Source organism: Aptenodytes forsteri, unplaced genomic scaffold, assembly GCF_000699145.1.
Source record: "Aptenodytes forsteri isolate BGI_AS27 unplaced genomic scaffold, ASM69914v1 Scaffold80, whole genome shotgun sequence".
Lineage (NCBI taxonomy): Eukaryota > Metazoa > Chordata > Aves > Sphenisciformes > Spheniscidae > Aptenodytes > Aptenodytes forsteri.
Window position 1 is genome coordinate 835,947 of NW_008795026.1, and position 18,522 is coordinate 854,468.

The 18,522-nt window shown below is 47.1% G+C and overlaps 1 protein-coding gene across 1 annotated transcript in view; it reads left to right on the plus strand.

Annotated features, from left to right (window-relative positions):
• The first annotated feature begins 6,736 nt into the window (after positions 1-6,736).
• PLCD1 (phospholipase C delta 1) overlaps positions 6,737-18,522 on the plus strand; it is a 48,438-nt gene continuing 36,652 nt past the window's right edge. The window contains exons 1-2 of the mRNA XM_009275929.2: positions 6,737-6,836; positions 11,686-11,850. Coding sequence (XP_009274204.1) covers positions 6,737-6,836; positions 11,686-11,850 — 265 coding nt within the window. The remainder of the gene's footprint in view (positions 6,837-11,685; positions 11,851-18,522) is intronic.

Below are 18,522 nucleotides of genomic sequence, written 5' to 3' on the forward strand. Positions count from 1 at the left end.
AATTCATTTTGGGTCTTTTTTTATTTTGACACAAAAGCTGTTAAATTTCCAATCTGAGCAATGTCTTTTAGTAAAACTAAAGCTGCAGCTGGTTTTGAGATTGTTGCCAGTGTGCAAAGCCCCAACATCAGGCCCAAAAGCAGATGAGTCGGGGCAAGAAGATGCTTGGGGAAAAATAGATTTTAATGAGGAAATGAAAGAGGAAGAAGGAAATGCCGTTGCTTGGAAAACTGCTGCAGGTAGCAGAGATGAAAGGATACAGCCAGCTACAGGGAAAAGCAAGAGGGAGAGGTATGTGGGGAAGAGGTGGTTTGTGCAAGATCCGGAAACTCAGCTGACTGGATAGGCAGCTCTGGGAGCCAAAGGTGTCGATGATTTCAGAGCAAAGTATAATTTCCTTTACAGGGAGATTGAAATATATAAACAGGTATTTATGAAGGAAAGCTGTAGACAAATACTTGGTGATTTGATCATCCAGGGTGGGATTCAGCTGGCTAAATGTAGGTGTCTGCAAGAAATTTTAGGCTTACAAGGATCTAGACAGGTGAATTGTACCCTGTCTTCTCCTGAAGATAGGAGATATCTTGTTCAGATATCTAAATACTGTGAGACCAGCCCCAAGCCCACACATCTCCTAGGTCCTTACCGTGGGTGGAGGGTCTCAGTCCTTACTCAGTCAAGCCCACCAGAATGGAAGGCTGCAGACCTTGGTCAAACATGGAGGTTTCTCTTTTTCTTTATGCAGGTAGAGAAGATTTTGCCACAGTTTCTTCTAAACCGAGATACTTCCACACCTCAAATGACCCAGTTTAGACAATGTGTGTCAGGAAATTCTCACACCTTGGGCTGCCCCTCACAGGGGTACCTTTTAAAGCCCTGTGTTGAGATACCACACAAAAAGTCTTGTTGGCTGTTTTTGGTTAAAGTTACAGACTGCTGAAATTCCAGATAAATCATTTAGGGAAAAAAAAAGGATTTTTTCCCTAGTTTTGCATAATTCAATTGTGCAATTTAATTATTGCACAAATTTTGCCCTGCTACAGAACGGTGAGAGTGACCTGCATTTCGTCTGTGGAAGAAATTTCAGCTTGAAGAAAATGTTGGGAAAAGCTGTTAAGTGGCCTTTAAAAAATGAAGCTGGGACGCACCTACAATTGACTTTGGTTCTATGAAGAGAACATCTTCATCAGCATGTGCCCAGAAACATGACTTAAGAGTTAGGCAACTAAGCTGCATGAGTGCTCCTGGCTGTTGGTGCTGGTCCTGTCCATCAAGTTGATATCTTTCTTTTCAATTACTTTCTTCCCACTCTTTTCACACCAGCTACTGGAAAAGCTGTAATTTCCTGCAAGCCAGTGTTTGTTTTAGTGCCTCTCACTCTGCAGCCAAATCTCTATGTGCACCGTGATGGAGGGACCAGTGGAAGGACCGAACCAAACCTTCAGTGTGGCTTTGAGTTCCCGAGTGCAATGAACTTTAGTTAGGTGTTTTACCTGGATTTCATCAAAAGCGCAGGGCAGTAGCTTTTGATGGGTCACAGCCAGTGCTGTGCATGGATCCAAGCTCCCTTCAAGTGACCTAGACTGGCAGAAAGATGTATGAAGATTTTCACAAACAAAGGTCACAATTTGAACTGTCTGTGAAATATCTGAGCAGGCAGCCTGGCTTCGTCTATACAAACCAGGGCCAGGGCTCTGCACCGTTTAACTGCCAGCCACATGCCCCAGCGTGGTTTTGATCCACAGCAAGCTAGCACATAGCATGATCTGGGTGATGTCACGGGCCTGCAGTCCTTCCCAGTAGGCAGTCTGGATATAGCCACCTGTTTTGGGGAAAGATGGCTGGGCTGCGTGGACTGATCAGAGCAGAGCTGGAGGAGGGACCATTGTCCTCCCAGAGACCTTGCAGACAAGCCGAGACAGACAAAGGATACAGAGAGAAAGCGGGGTTGAGATATATTGGGCAGGGTGACAGCGCTGATCTCAGTGCACCAGAAACATGCCCATCATATGGCTTCTTGCCAGCATGCCAGTGGAGGAAGGTTTTAGGCAGTGATTTGAAGGACAGCCACAACACGATACTTGGGGAGAACTCCTCCTATATGAAACTTTAAGGTCACACTGCCCCGGCTCAGCAGGACCTCTCAGGCACCCTGGAAGGGAAGTAGAGTGGGCAAGAAAAGCCGATGTAAGGAAGAGAAGGACATTTGCTGATGCTGCCACAGGCTTTGTGGAGAAGCCCATTCTCAGTGTCACCACAAGGTGGAACTTGGTACATACCACAAGCACCGGAGATGCACCCACTGTCAACAAGCAGCAGCATCTTTGGCCAGAGATGCACCAATGCTTATGGTCTCGGCACCCACGTCCTGGTCCCCATTCCCCCGCAGGGAGCAAGAAGGGGAGTGCTGGTGTAGAGGAGCCAATGGCATTTTTTGTTGGTGGTGAGAAACTGCCTGTTCTCAAGCTCTGCTGTGCCAACAGCAAGGCCTGGTCCTCGGAGGATGTGAGGTGTGACTGGGGAGAATAAAGCTGAGAGCAGCGAGTGGTGTCCTGGAGGTAGCAAGGAGGAAAGAGTGAGGTTTCTATGGGTGGGATGTGAGAGGGCATGAATGAAGAATGGACTCCAGAGGGAAAGGCAGGGCAGGTGGGACCCTGCAGACGTGGAAGGAACTTTGCTGTCCTGTCCTTCCAGCAGGGTCTCAGCTGGAAGACAACTTGCTGTTGCTGGGACCACACTGATCCCAGGCACAGGGCTGTTAAAGAGCTGATATAAAAGCCAAGTTGGATATAACCGTGGGGTGATGGTAGATGACAAAAGGGGCCTTTGCAGAGGCACTTCACAGGTAACATCAGTGATTTGCAAAAGCACTGGAGAAACCAACTAAATCCTTGTCACTTGACAGATTTTCTGCTTTTCCGAACAGCAGCCACTGCCCAGTGCTGCAGCTGGTTGTGCTCATTTCCGAGCAGCCACTGCACTGACAATACTTCTCATACTAGGTGTGCAAAAGTAATCCTCAAACTTCATTTACCATCAGGAACTTCGGTTTCTGAGTGCTCCATCACCCTAACAAGTGATGGAAGGTTGTCATGTTAATACAGACCCGCTGAACTACAGCTTTTCCAAACTCTCTTTGATTCTGAGTTCACCTGGATTGAATGGTCTCACGCTTGCTGAGGACTGGGAATACATAGGGGCAGACATTGCAGCTCATTAATGAGCAGCAATACTCTGATTGTGCTATTACCCCATTAAAGCAGCAATACTCTGATTGTGCTATTACTCTTATTAAAATAATTATATTGAATTTCACTGTGAGGGAGCCTGGGAGGGAAGATGAAATTACAGTGTTTCTTCAAAGAACAGCATCATGTAAAATAGACCTAATTTTTTCTTCTTGGTAATGAATACAGAGCAAGGCACAACCTTTGGCCTCTTTAGTGGGAAGATCTCGCCTTAACATGACATTTGTTACTTGTTATGTAACTGCCATAGGCATTACTAGTCATAATAGAGTAATTTACATCATGTGCATGATGCAATGGGGAAGTGGTGAGGTCATCACCAGCACGGATATTTTCATTCCAGTCCTAAATTATCACAAGTCTGGGCAAATCAGCAGCTGACTTCTGTCATGTTGTTTGTGTCAGTGTGGTGTAAAGAGACTATGATCAGTATTAGGGTTGCACCACTTTTGGTGTTGCCCAAACGTGGTGGTGATGGGAGAACAGGTCCAGCCCCAAAGAGCTCAAAACCAACCTGCTTCTTCCTCTGTGAAGTGGTAATAGTGTTTCCTTAGCTCCTTTGTATAAGGATGTGATGGAGATGAATTAATTTTGGAAAACTGTCTGAAGAGCAGCCTGTGCATTAATAGTTTTCTCACATAGCCCATTTCCTACCAGACTCTACAGCCTTTCTATCTCAAGTGCCTGTTTCCTGGATATTAAAGCACTTCGCTAACTTTGGGACCATGTTCTGACATCCTCGTTCACATCGATTTCCATTTGGTCCGTGAGTAATCCAGCTGGAATCGATAGAATGATTAGCACAGCCCTGATCCTGGGCACGGGGCCATGAATAACTTAGCTCATGTGACTAGTGCCATTTATTTCAGTGGGATTGGTCATATGGGTAAAATTGCATGCTTCAGTGTTTGCAGGCTTCGTACCTAGTCAGGTGTTACCTGCAGTGAATAAGGGTTGGAGAATTTGTTCCTAAGCCATTTGCAGGAATCACTTCCTCCAGTGCCGGAGCGTGACGCAGCATCATGTAACATCAATAAGGAATGCCATGTAACCCCCAGTGTCACACTTATCCGTCAGGCTTCACCTATGAGATGTGACATTGTCTTTAAATGACCTCAAGACCACAATACATCCAGATCTGTTGTTTCCCAAAGCAGGGCATTTCTGGCCCAATGATCTCATCTTCATTTTAAAAACAAACTGATTTTAACTGCCTTACACCTCTGAAGCCCTCACAACAGCAAAACTCACACATTGCTGTTTTGGAGAAGTATCTAAACTCGGTGAATGCTGATCCCGTGTTTTGTGTGTGTGCAAACTTCAGGGATAAGTACAGTAAAATATCCTGTGAGGGCCTGGAAAGCTCCGAGCCGTGCTGTCACTGGCACTGCTTATTAGGAATTAATGAGAAAATGAAGCAGAGGGGCTCTGTGTGCTCCCAAATCGATCCTTTTGGGACTCTGGCTGCTGCTGGACAGGAGAGCTGGTGCACAGAAGCAAATTGTTTTGCTAAGGCAAGTACAGGAGACCACTCTCTTCCCTGCTCCTTTAATTAGATCAATCCTCTCCAGTACAATGTGAAATACGGGAAGTACTCAGAGACTGCTAGCTAATAAATATCATCTAGCCATTACATCATGGTGCCCACCTCCTAGCCAGGGCAAAATCAAAGCTCCCAGCTCCCAGGGGAGTGCTACAGAGATTACGGCTCCGACATCCAGCCCCTGTACGTGCAGGGGGCTCAGAAAAGGCTGGAGGTGTTTCCTCAAACACCTACTGACTGCCTGGCTAACATGTTCAGCAATGCCCCATCCAGAAAATGCCTTTATTCTCCTTCGCTGTCTGTGATTTGTAGTTGCTCTGTGTAGATAAGGCGTTATTAGTTGTACTGCTGTTCAAGGGCGTGCAATGGCTCTGCCTTGTCCCCAGAGAGTTTCTTACATGCGGCATATGGCAGTGATTAATGACTCTGATCCTGTCCTTGTGCTGGTCGAATAACCCAGTCCTCTGTGCTTATCTGTGAGTGTTGGTAGGGCTTCCTTCAAAATGCGGAGAAAGAAGGGGAATATGGCTGGATCGCCAGACACCAGAAATAGAGAATATGTTTCTAAAACCTGTGTTGAATATGATGGGGGGCTGGTGGTGGAGAGCCTTCGATTAGGTCTCCAGCAGAAACGGTAACATGTGGTTCGCTGTCAAACTTCCCAGGCATATGCTGGTTCTGCAGTAAGGGACATGCACCCCAGCTTGACTCCATCTCCCTGCAGTATCTTCACCCTTAGCTTGCCTGGCAGGGCAGCAGCTAGCAAAGACAACGACAAAAAACCCTAGTCTGTAACAAGGTCTGTAAACTCACCTAGGATGGAACAGCTTAATAAGTATAGCTGCTGTATTTCACCGCAGAAGGGGTCATGGCTAGGGGAGTGATGGATTTTAGTCCCAGCCATTGCCAGGACAATGGGCAATGGTCATGAGTTTCAGCAAAGGAAATTTATACTGGTCATAACAAACAAATTCTTCACTAAGAACATCTACGTTCTTGAACAGGGATCTAGATTGGCTGTGGAGTCTCTGTCCTAAGATATATCCAAAACTCACCTGGACAAGGCTGTGAGCAACCTGATCTACCTTTGAAGGTGACCTGACTTTGAGTGGGTGGTTGAACTAGAGATCTCCAGAGGTCCATTCCAACCTGAATTATTCTCTGATCCTGTGTAATCAATGACTTGTTTAACCACTGATGGGGGTTTATCCTTGTACCAGATTGCAGGATAAATTTCAATTACAAGAATAAACCCAGAGCTATGCAGAAACACAGGATAAGTGACTCACCCAAGTCATACGGGAAATCAGTGGCAGAGCAGACACTCTCCAGAGTCTTAGGAAAATGCTCTTCTCTAGGTGGAAAAAAAAGAGCATTAAAAGGCAGTTTCCGAGCTGCTTTTGGACTACGTTTGCCCTGGCTAAAAGGTGTTTTTAGCTTCCTCTTCGCTGCATGTCAGTGGGAACGGCTCAGAGCAGCTCTGCACAGAAGAGAAAGGGTGGAGCCAAGCTCTCTGATCCAGGCATTTGTGGGCAGGCAAAGCTGACAAGCCCTAGGCACTGATTAGGAACCACAAACAATATTTGGGACTCCTCCAGCCCCTGGAAATGATGCATAAAAACCCACTGGCATATGACTGTAGGAAAACTTGTTCCTTCTACCTGGGCAGCTGCCGGCGGGCGCCTCAGTGTAATTTTGCACCCAGTGTGTGAAGCTGGTGAGCAAAGCAGGAGGAGAGACTTCCCACGGTTCCACCCCCAGCTGTACTCTGCCCTCCCCTGCCTTCCTCTCCCTGCCTCTCCCGCTGCCTCCGCTCCCTCCTTGGAGCCCTGTTTGACACCGCGCACACCGGAGGCTCCTGGATGAGCAGGGATCCCCGCAGGGGTGGCGTGGCCCCCCGTCCTTCCCGACACCCGGCGCCTCTCCCTGAGCCCCACGCTGGATCATGCAGTGCTTCCGAAGGCAGCCCAAGCGCAGCGTGTCCCAGGAAAACATCCTACGGGAGCAGAGCCGTAGAGTGGCCGCGTTGAACGGCATCAGGCTGGGTAAGGGACAAGTCGGCCAAACCCTCGGCACTTCCACACGCTGGCAGCCGCTTCATTTCTGCCTCTTTTCCCAGTGCAGAGGCAGTGCTCCACCCTAAAGGCAACTCCCAGGTTATTTTTAAACTTCCAAGGTTTCTTTTCCTTTCCTTTGCCTGTAACCACCCGCCAGATGTGTAAACTGCTTTGTTTGAGGCATCAAAGAAAGTGGGACCTCTTTGGCAAAGGGTCAGTTTCCAAATCTCTTGCTGGGCTTTCTGAGCTGTCGCTGGTGGAGGGTGTTTGGGGAAGGCGGTGCCCTTTTCCTGCCTGATTTTAGGACTTCTTAGTGGTGTATTGCCAGTTGCTGTTAGAGCCCGAGGAACCACTCAGAGATCTGCATTCACCAGATGAAAAGAAAGAGGAAACCCAGGGTGTTTCATAACTTCTGTGTCTGGCTATGAACTCATTGCTGGTTCCTGATCTCTGGAGAGACAGCCCAAGTGGATGCGAGTCCCGTGATTTCCGTGGCTACAGCGGGCAGGTGGAAATGGAAAATCGCCATTTACCCACCTGAGTTCTTTGGATTTTCTCAGAAAGGCTTTTTGCCCTTTAAACCAGCAAACCTGAGTTATGTCTCGTCTTAAACCAGGTGGGAGAGGGAGAGCAGGCAGGAGGAGGCTTGTTTTATAGCAGTTGTAATTAACGTGTTTATATCAGATCAGCAGATTTGCGAGTAAGCAATGCAGAAATATGGATTATCATTGTCTTCTATAGACATCATTCTATCTCCTTGGTGAACTCAAAGGCTTCTACTGTGACAGCTATTGTTTGTTTTATTGTGTTTCCTGCTTGCTGTAAACCTGAGATGGATAATACAAAGGTTAACATTTTTGATGTCTTGGTGTCTAAAGCTTCATAGTGCAGTATATTAACTTCATGGTTATTGCAGTGCTGTGTGTGCTTGAGGTGCTCCTACCTTTGCCAAACATGATTTTCACTCTGAACATTACTGCACACTAAATATATTCTGTTTAGAAAGTGTGTGACTGATACTTTGCGAGGAGGGGGGCCTGACCCTTGAAACGCACTCTGCAATTTTGCATGCCAAGTATGTATTTGGTATTTCACAGAGGATGCTAAGCAAGACACAGTCTTGCCACATGTTTCAGGTAGGATTTGGACATCTATTTCAGTGTGGTGATTGTGCTTCTCATGCCCAGTGTTGTTATATAGTTGGAAACCAATATTCTTGTCCTGCTGCGCAGTGTTTTTTAATTTTTAAATGATGTAATTGTATGGTAACTCTGGTTTCTTTCATACAAGTTTCCATTGCTGTGAGATGGAGCTCTGGGCTGCAAACCTCCTCAGCTCCATGGGGTTGTTAGGCAGAAATCCTCAGGAGCCAGTTCAGGCATAAAACCTGAAATGAAGTTTCTGCTGGGAAAACGTGTTTTTTTTCTGGAAAGCAGTTCAAATGACCAACTGAGAGTAATGTCCCACTGGCACATCAGGGGTGCATTTGTGGTTCCTGTATCAGTAGATCAGAGCGTCTTCTGCTCCATCTCTGGCCTAACAAAATGCTGGTGCTTTGCAGATAGGAATAGAGATGCTAAGTGACTCACCCAAGGTCATTTAAAGAGTCTGTGGCAGTGCTTGGCCTGGGCATAGGAGGCAGGGCCCAAAACACTGGCCCTCTTTCTTGGCCAGTTTAGCTGTCTGAGCTTGAACTGCTGCTAGACAGACACAGAGCAGGCCTGAAACAGGCTGTGCCCACCCGGTTAAGGGGATGCCCCTCCTTCCTCCGGGCCCACTGTTGGGTGGTTCAGTCAGTACTTGGGGTCACCACCGGCAGAGGTCAGCTCTGGGTGACTGCTTTCTATCTGAAAGGCCTCCCACATCAAAGGAATGACGGAGCTGTTAGACACCCATGATTAGCCCTCTCGCCCTTTCCTGGCAAAACCCGCCATCTCCTAAGGGCAAGCTTGTCCCCATCCCTTTCCTGGCATCTCTCACTGCCCTCTGACTCATGCTCCCTGCCATCTTTGATCTTTGCCATGCTTTCACCACGCACCGTCCCTCTTCACCTTTCCCTCCTGCTCTTGTGAAGTGCAGTGGCCTCCTTTGCTGAGTCATTTAACCTGGCCTGGTCCTCAGGCACAGTGGCCAAGCATGAGTGGGAGGGCTGCTCCCAACCCATAGTTAGATCCTCTGAAGAGGAAGGGGAGTTTTGACCCACGCTAATGCACTGACTGGGCTGTGCCAGTGAGCAGGATGAAGGGCTCTGAGCTCCAGCTTGTGTCTGACGTGTGGATCAAGCCTGGAGGAGAGGAATCTGCCCTTGACCGCTGCATGTGCCCATCCAGATTTGCCTGCATTACATTGGTGCAGCTCTTCGGCATGTCCAGGTAGCATGACAGTTTACGCATGCTGCATACAGTGTCTGTGTAACAAAACATGCCACAGTTAACAGGGATTTCTCATTACATGCTTATGCACATAGGCACCCAAAGGAATTGATGGTTTTCCTGTTTTCCTCCCCATGTCACCCAAGGATGGCATGTCCTCCTCCTAGTCCCGTAATGGTGCCTTGCATGGTTGGAATCTGAAGAAAGAGAGAGAATGAGGCTGGGAGCCAGAACAGAAGTGTTGTGGGTGAATAGAGAGAAGGAAGATGTTTGTTTCCTCTCCAGGAACCTTGAGGGGTACCACAGCGATATTAGTGAGGCCGAAGTCTGTGGTATCTTCTCTGCGCTTGGAAGACCTTTGCCTCAGAGAGGAAGCCTCAACATCACAACTCAGGAGACCAAGGACCTGTGGTGTCTATCCTTCCTCTGGATCTGTGGTGTCTGTCCTTCCTCTGGATGGTCTGGCCTCTTGCCAACCCCTGGGTATGCTTGAACCTCAGCAAACCCAGGAGGGTGTCCCAGATCCTATAGCTGCGGTCAATCTTTCACCCTGCCGTGCTTTGCAGGAGATGGCTTTTTTCTTCTCTCCGTGAGTTTCTTTCTGAGGTTTCCAGAGGACAAAGCATTCAAATTCTCCTCTTGGGAACCTCCAGACCAGACATGAGCTGAGAGGCCCAGGGGATGCTGCAGCATGGGAAGACACTTAATTAATGAGATAGCTAATTGAATGTAGAGGAAAGAGGGAGGCTACAGCCACCTTTTCAGGATCTCAAGCTCCCACTGGGGCGCTTTCAACTCTGGATGCCTCAGCCAGGCCCAGCTCCGGGCATGCTCCTTGGCATCTGCAAAAGCAGTAAAGTGGTGTAGGCAGCTCATTGAGTGGACACTGGACACCCCTAATATTTATCTCTGATGGAGATCTCAAGTTTTCTTTGGCAACCTAAAATGCTCTCTTTAGGCCAACGTATCCCAGCTACAAACACATGGTGCTGCTTTTTGCTGCTGCCACCATGACCCACCTTGGTGGTCTGCAGCACCTGGCACTTCAGTTTCCTGCATGAATTGTCAGGAGTCTGAGGTTTTGGCCACTTGGATCTCATGCTGGGTTTTGTTTTTCAAGCAGGCCTGAAGTGATGCTTGGTAGTTTATTGCCTTGACCTGTTTAAAAAACAATTCAAGGCAGGTGTGTCTTCCAGAGAAGAGCAAACGCAATGTCACAGGGGAATGCCACACTGCAATATAAATGTTATTGCATAAATCAGTTAACTTGGATTTCTGCTTTGTGAGACCCCGCATTATGTTTACATAGCATTGGGAAATTTCCCATGATGTGAGTGTCAGGTGGCTGCAAGTGGCCAAGTGGTTATCTGCATCGTCAAGATAAGGTTAGCAAAAATCCCACTGAGTTGGGATGTGCTTGGCCAGTACTACAGAGTTAAATGCTGTTTCACCAGCTTTGAACCAGCCTCTCATGCAATGTCAGAGAGATGCAAGGTGCCTATTACAGAAAGCCCAGGATGTGTTTCTCGTGTTTCATGCTCTCACCCTCCCCAGCCCACATGCTCTAGATCTGTAATTAATGGTTGGTTTGAGGGACAGATTCTCCAAGGTATTTAGGTAAGTGGAAGTCATATATTGCTGAGACATTCAAAACCGTGTAGAATGCCAAATCTGTGTTTTCAGTCTCAGTAGATGCCTGTTGCCTCTCTAGATGTCTAAGTGCCTTCCTGAATCTAGCCTACGATATGAAATCTGAAGTTCCTGGAACCAGAAGGTCGGGTTGTTATTATTACTTGGCATTGTGGTGGCCTAGTAGGATAAGAAAGATAAAGGTCCTCTTGGATACTAGCTGGGCAATGAGGAGAACATGGTTGCTACATTATTGCTACCTTATTGATGTGATGCTGCCTGTCACCAAACTTATCTGTGTATGTCCTAAGCTTCATGACACTGATCTTCAAAATTCCCATGTGGGTAGGAGGGGACTGCTTGCCAGAGAAGGAAGGGAGATATCTTTGTGTATTCCTGTTTCCACAAAGGAAATTTGTCACAGAATAGATTTGAAATCACTTGAAAGTTCCTGACAGCACTCCAATTACAAGTTATACAAATTCCTTTCCTCTGCTTTTACTGTTACGTTGTTGGTTTTGTTGTTGTTTTTGCATCCTAACATTAGACTATATTTGCTGGGAAGAAGATATTTTATGTTTGTGAACCACCTGAGAATTATAGTACAAAAGTCTTTGGACTCAATCGAAGAAATCTATAAGGCTCCAGCCTCTTTTGTGAGCATAAAGTGTGGCATGGCAGATTTCTGGGTCTCTGCTCTGCTGTCCTCCCCAGACCTGGCTGCGCTGCAGTGGTCTGTCTATGTCTGTGATTACTGTCCTGTGGAAGGGAAGACCCTGTGTGCATCATTTCTTGAGTTGACTCTTACAACATTACCACTACTGTTTTCTCTGCAGGCCTGAAAGATGACAAGGATCTGAAGTTCCTCCTCAAAGGCAGCCAGCTGCTAAAAGTGAAGTCAGGCTCTTGGAGAAAGGAGCGGTTTTATAAGCTCCAGGAGGACTGCAAAACCATATGGCAGGAATCGAAGAAGATGCTGAGGTCTCCAGAGTCACAGATCTGTAAGTAAAGTTTGCTTCATCACAGGTGTGGGACACTGTGGGCAGAGGTGCTTGGGGTGAACCAGGACCATCATGCTTGCGGTGTGGAGGTAGGGCTTGGAGCAATGAGACCATCCTTCACACCTCCTGTAACACAGAAACTGAGTGATGCTGTCAGCTCTGGAGACAGCTGGGAGGAATCTGCCGAGCCAGGAATAGCCACATTTCCCAAGCTCATGAGCTACCACTTAAAATTGTCGTGGGGTGGGCCGCGCTGGGCTCAGCAGCCCTGCCTGGCTTGTTTCCTCCCCAAAGCAAGTATGCAGCTTACTCAGGTGCCCGAGCCCCAATGCTTGGTGTGAGACATTGCTTGAGCATCTGCGGTGTGGTATGGCGCGCTTGGGCTGTTGGTCTGAGCTCTGCCAGGACACCTCTTTTCTGCCTGCAGCCCCTGGGAAAGCTGGCATTTAAGCCTCACAAGGGAACCACAGAGATGGCAGGAGAGCTCTCTGGGAAGGAAAGCCTGTTTTCATCCTTATCTTGGAAACTCAGAATCTGCCCCATTGTAAAAACTCCAAATACGACATTCACCATTGTATGGACACAGGGAAAACCATTGTGCCAGCACCACCCAGCTTGGGGCCATAACTGGGACCAGGAGCCCAATTGTGCAGTCAAAATGGGATCAGGCAGAGCGTGTATCTGTTTATATCTGTTTATATCTGTTATTTATTCTCATTTGGTATTTTTCTGACATATTTCTCTGTCACTAATCATCAGTCTTGTAAAGCCAGAAGGTAAGTAAATAATGTGGAATATATTTTATGGCATGTTGAAATGTAGAACACGCTGCCTGTGTTATTTACACAATTTTTTTGGTAACAATAACAATTAACCAAATGAAGGGTGGGTCTTCCAAATTACCCCCCTCCCACAAGGAGTGATAAGAGGAGTAAGGTAGCAGGGCAAAACAGGTTTGATTTGTAACTCTGACGGCCACACTCTTCTCACATGACCTTGGGCACCTTATTTAATCTCTTTGGGCATCCTTCCCCACATATTTCCTTTCTCCTCCTCCATCTAGCTATAAAAGGCTTTGGATTAGAGGCTGTCCCTTACTGTGTGTTTGCATGCCCAGCACGGCAGGCTCCTGAGCTCAGCTGGGCTGTTTAGGTACCAATGCAATAACCCATGATAACAACAACAAATGCAGAGGCCTTAGCGAACATTTGGTCCCTGGGAATGCCTGCTCTGCTGAGCTCTGTCCCGTATAAAAGCAAAGTCCCAGATAATGTCTTGCTATAAAATGAACAAGGGCGTGAGTTGAGAAGAATGACTTTCAGAGCTTGCTCTCCTGTGCTCTGAGCCAGCAGTTTCCAAATTGGGGGGCTGAGAGCAACTCCAGTAACAGTCCTGACCCCACCTGGTCCTCTGAAGTAAATGGGAGGGAGTCCTTGTGCTGTGGTTCCAGGGACCTTGAGATCTGCTTGGAAAACCCATTGCTTCCATTGCTGGGGCAGTGGCACGGAGAGCTGGTGCAACTGTAACTTTTTTATATACTGAGCTGCAATAAGAGCCCTGCAGCGAGATCAGATCCTTTGGGCTGGGTGTTGGGCACAGGCTGGGAGTGTGTCCGCGTGGGTGTGGATTTACAGCACTCAGGATCTGACTGGGCACAACCAACATTGCCACACTGCTGGAGATAGAGGCAGTGCTACTGCAGGTGGGAGAACTTGCTGTGCCCTGGGAGTATCCTCAGTGCAAAGTGAAGATGGATAACGCCTCCATGCACACACTCCTTTCCCCAGAGAAAGATTCCTTTTTTTGTCATCGGGATAGCAGGAAGGGAGACAAAGCAGTTGAGGCAGAGCTTGTCCTTGCTGCTCTGAAAAAGCAAGCTCTGGCAGGGCTCCATCCAGGCTGGCTTTACACCCGTACACCCGGCTGGCTGTGGGAGCATGCCTGGTGCCAGGTTGACCTACCAAGCGTGCCGGGGCAGGCTGTGTCACACATGCTCCTGGGAGGATGTGAAGCTATGCCTGCAGTTGTGACACAAGATTTCGGGAGGGTTGGAGGGCTACCTTGGGGCTGCTTTCAACAGGTGCTCTGGACGCACCTGAACCTGGAAGTCAGCGAGAGAGATGAGTACTGACTGTATTGATGCCTGCCCAGTCCCAAGCCATAACCCCAAGGACATCCATTTTCCCATGCCTTTCTCCTCTGTTGGCTGTCCGAGACCTTCCATTCCCAAGTTTTCAGAGTGATCACTGGGTTTGAGTTTCTTTCTTGAGCTTTTAACTTCACCAGGCTGCTTTGTGTTTAGGTATAGAGAGGATTACCCCTGGTTACTGTTGTTTTCTCTGGCGGGCTCTATCACTATGGCTGCCTTCTCATTTGGTTCCATATGTGTAGGTGGTCAAAAAGCAGAGGAAGAGTGCAGGGTCATGATTTGATACTCAGAATCAGGGACTTCAAGGTGAGTCTCTCCAGAAGGTCACCCTTCCTTGTTAACAGACAGTAACTTTGCCCTCCAGTACAAAGCCTTTCTAGAACTGCAGATAAGCTGCCTTTTTTAAGAAGGAAAAAAAATGAGCAGAATGGAAAGTGGGAGGTTTTAGCAGCAGGTCTAATCTTATCTGCACCATTGCTGAGAGCAAGCAGATGGAGGCACCTCAGAGGAGCAAAGTCTGGGTAGGGTAAGGGTTATGTTTTTGTTTGGACAGTTTCCTGTTCTTCCTGTTACTGTTCTTATAATCATGGAGAAAAGCTATTTGTAAACCATTGTGTGGTGCTGCCTAGTAGATAAAACTGGGGACTGCCAAGGTTAGACAGAAGAATCTCAGATGCTTAAAGTTCAAAAAACCCAACATATCAGGGTTGTCACAGGCATAGATGTTGCCTGGATCGGATACACGGGGTACAACCAGTACCTTCCACTGTTATCTTTATTTTAAACAACTGGAAATTCAGATTGGATGCTGTCTTGATAGCTGTATTACCCACTGGGCTTTTTGGGGGATAGGCTGCCATTCCAATATGGTTTCTGCACAGGTAGAACATAATCCATCTTTTCCTTATTATCCATAATCCATTATTTTTCAGTATGTTCCATTCAGGCCCAAGGGAACAGTTTTTTTTCCAAAAGCCCTTGAAGCATCTTAAGTGGTCAGTTTTTCAACAAACATGTTATGCCCTGTGCTTACTCTCTGGTTGGCTCTCACAGAAACATAGGAGTGCTGGGCATGAAGGGCTGCACAAAAGCACCTTTAAAAATCCATTTTTCACCATAGCCTGTGTCTGAGCTGCATACTGGGCCCATAAACACACTGCTGCTCTGTTATCTTAAATGTTGTGTAGAGCCACAGTCAGGGTGGATGCTTCTTTGGCCCATGAAGCTTTTACACATGGGACAGCTTTCTCCCTGGGGCCGAGACAACAGGGTTCAAGTGGCAGGATTAACAGTTTTGGGGCAAAGAAAAGGTTTGTGCAAGGGGGCTGGTGAACAGCCAGTTCAGTCAGAGCCAGTTCACTCCTGAGCATCATTGTGGTGGGAGGGAGGGGAGCCAAAGGAGGCAGAGGGGCTTGTGTTCAAAGAGCAGCAGCCTGTCAGTAACAGTGTCTTGTTTAGTTGTGGTCAAATATCAGGCCTCATCTACGTGAAAAAAAGAGCAAAAAGGCATGTGCTGCTTTCAGTGAAATCGATTTTTGAAAGTCTTTTCTTAAACCAGCTGAAATCCCCAGCGTGAGCTCGCTTAAGCCAGACTCAATCCCTTTAAAAACTCTCTGAACTTGGGGATTTGTAGGGATGGTTGAAAACTTTCCAGTGAAACACCCTTTTGAGCGTTTGGTGGAGAAACAGAATATTCAAAGCCAGAAGGAAAAGACTGAATGAGTTGTTTAGATTTAGGGGTGCTACAGTGGAGCCCCGGAGAAGCTGGTGCTTTGCTGCCTCCTGCACCCTTTCTCTGCTGGAGGCTCAGGGAGATGACGTTTCCCATGACAGCCATGAGTGAGCTTCACACGCTGCACCAAGGATGACTCACTGGGGGTGCGTCGTTGAGTCATGAGCAGTGTAGTCAAGAAAGAAGTTTAGGAGTTTTGGCTGCAATATTTCTATTTCTGGCCAAAAGTTTTACTTAAAATCTACTATTGTTGGGTTTTTTTTCTGTATTTTGGTTAAAAGAATCAGTTCTGGGAGCAATTTACAGAGGTGAGCTAAATTCAGTTGCACAACTGAATGTTGCAAGTGATGATTGTATTATTATTTAAAGTAATGAAATCGATATTTTGATCTAATCATTAATTATCCTCACTATTAAAAAAGCACAGAATTTGTTCCAGTTCCTCTGATTTCCAGCCCAATTATAGGATATTTTTGCATGGTTTAAACATAGTACAAAAGATTTATGTTTATAGCCTACCACCAGTGTTCAGCAGAAAACTTTTTCTTTCATTTTTGAGTTCCTGTGAAATTTAGGGACACCCTTAAAATGCCATGCGATGAACATACCATACCATTTTTGTGGAAGAATGAATGATTGTCTCCATTGAATTAATGCCCTGAACTTGCTTGCAGAAGAACAGAAAGGACATGATATTGCTCTGGGCTTGCTCAAGTCAAGAAGTGAAAACTTTAAATTGTTCCTGATAAGTGCCTAAAGTCAACAGAAAATCTCAGCAACCTGTATGCACACAGCAGGCAGTTGGCTGCACTGACACCTTCCTTCTGGAGCTGGTTAGGCAGTTTCTTTAGGAATCATTGCTTCACGGTCAGACATGTATTTGTCCCTGGAAAAATATTTGCTGATGTGAATGTGTTATGCAAGGCGTTCGTCAGCTGTGAAAACAAAACCGTCTGTCTGTGGGTCTCATTAGTTTTTATCAAAATCACTCAACCCATGAAACAAGTCATTTCAAATGTAGAGCTGCCTGTTTTTTTGATTTAATTTTGAATCAGGCCACCGCATGCATTGCTGGGACAGTTTTCATCACAGGCGGTGTGCTGACAGACATTGACCTTATTCTCCATGGCATATGTTAAATGCAAAGACGGAAGTGTTGAGAGCCTTAGATCCAAATTTAACGGCACTGTAATGGCAGGAGAAGTAGGAACTAGTTACAGAAATAGTTTGCAGGGCCCTGGTTGTGATGTGTGGAGGGAATGTAAATAGAGATCACTCTATTTACATCAATGCCCCAAGCTGTGACGGGTAGATGGAAAGATTGGGTAAAGATCTTATATTAAAAGGTATTTCCAAACAACCTGTAAAATTACATATGCATTATATCACTGGTTGTCAGCTGGTGACACACACCAGCAATGAGGGCAGACTGCTGCTGCTGCTGTGCAGCAGATCTCAAGTTAAAACAACGTGCTGAGCAAGTCAGTGGAGGGGGAGAGGAGAACACATGAGGAATCAGCAGCTGGGACCAAGTCCGGAGGGGGAGAGGAGAAGAGAACACATGAGGAATCAGCAGCTGGGACCTGCAGTAATTCACAACAGGGAGATGAGAGAGCAACGCGGTCAGGACTAAGGCGGCACAGCACAGTGGGGCTCATGCTAAACCCACCCTTGAATCATTATGTTGAAGCATCCCTTAGCGATGAGGGTGATGGATAGCCTTTGGTGTTCCCGGCGGAGGGGGAGAGGAGAAGAGAACACATGAGGAATCAGCAGCTGGGACCTGCAGTAATTCACAACAGGGAGATGAGAGAGCAACGCGGTCAGGACTAAGGCGGCACAGCACAGTGGGGCTCATGCTAAACCCACCCTTGAATCATTATGTTGAAGCATCCCTTAGCGATGAGGGTGATGGATAGCCTTTGGTGTTCCCGGTCCAGGGAGCTGACAGTGCTCCAGCTCCTGCTGATTACAAAGGTCCTGATCCCAACTGCGTTTGGCCATTAGCATCAGCCACCTATGGTGAAACTGAAATCAGCTAAACCGCTTTTTCTGGGGTAAAACAAAAGAGAGAAGCAGCACGCAGTGCCAGTTTGCCCCACGTGCTCTGTGTGTTGTGCAATCCACGTAGTCTCGCTGCAGCCATCCTGGCTGGCAGGGCGGTCCTGGGGTCAGGTAGCAGCTTTCATCTGTCCTTGGCAAGATGCTAAGCCAGCCTGGCTGAGCTGCAGCTGGTGAAGGTGTGATCTCTCTGCAGACATGCAGTGTTGTGTGCAAATATGGTGAAAGCTATTAACAGCTGAGTACATTTCTCATCTGCATTTCCCGACAGTAAACAGAAGTGACTTATTGAGACAATTAGAGTGGGATGGAGTAATTCAGCGTGACTGAATGCCACATTGCAGAGATCACTTGCTAATGACAGGGAGGTAGGATAAGGAAAGGGAAGGATCTGAGGAGTATTTCCCCCAGAGTGAAAAAACTGCCCCCCTCCCCTCATGAGTAAGTCAAGGCCAGCTGTTTTGGCAGTGCCTCCAGGTCTCTATACATTGACCCTCCTCTCCCTGTTTATCAGCAAAGGCACAAGGAAGGAGAAGCGCCTTTTGGTCCTTGTCCTTCACATGCCCAGTGGTTTGCAGGAGATGTGGATTCAGTTCCCTGTTCTCTCTCTTTTCTGTAAGACTCTTGAAAAAATATCTTCTCTCAAAGGGCTGCTTGTCAGACAGGAGGAACGCAAACGGTGATTGCTGTCTGCCTCTGTTCCTCCTTTCCCTGTATTCTTTCGGATTAC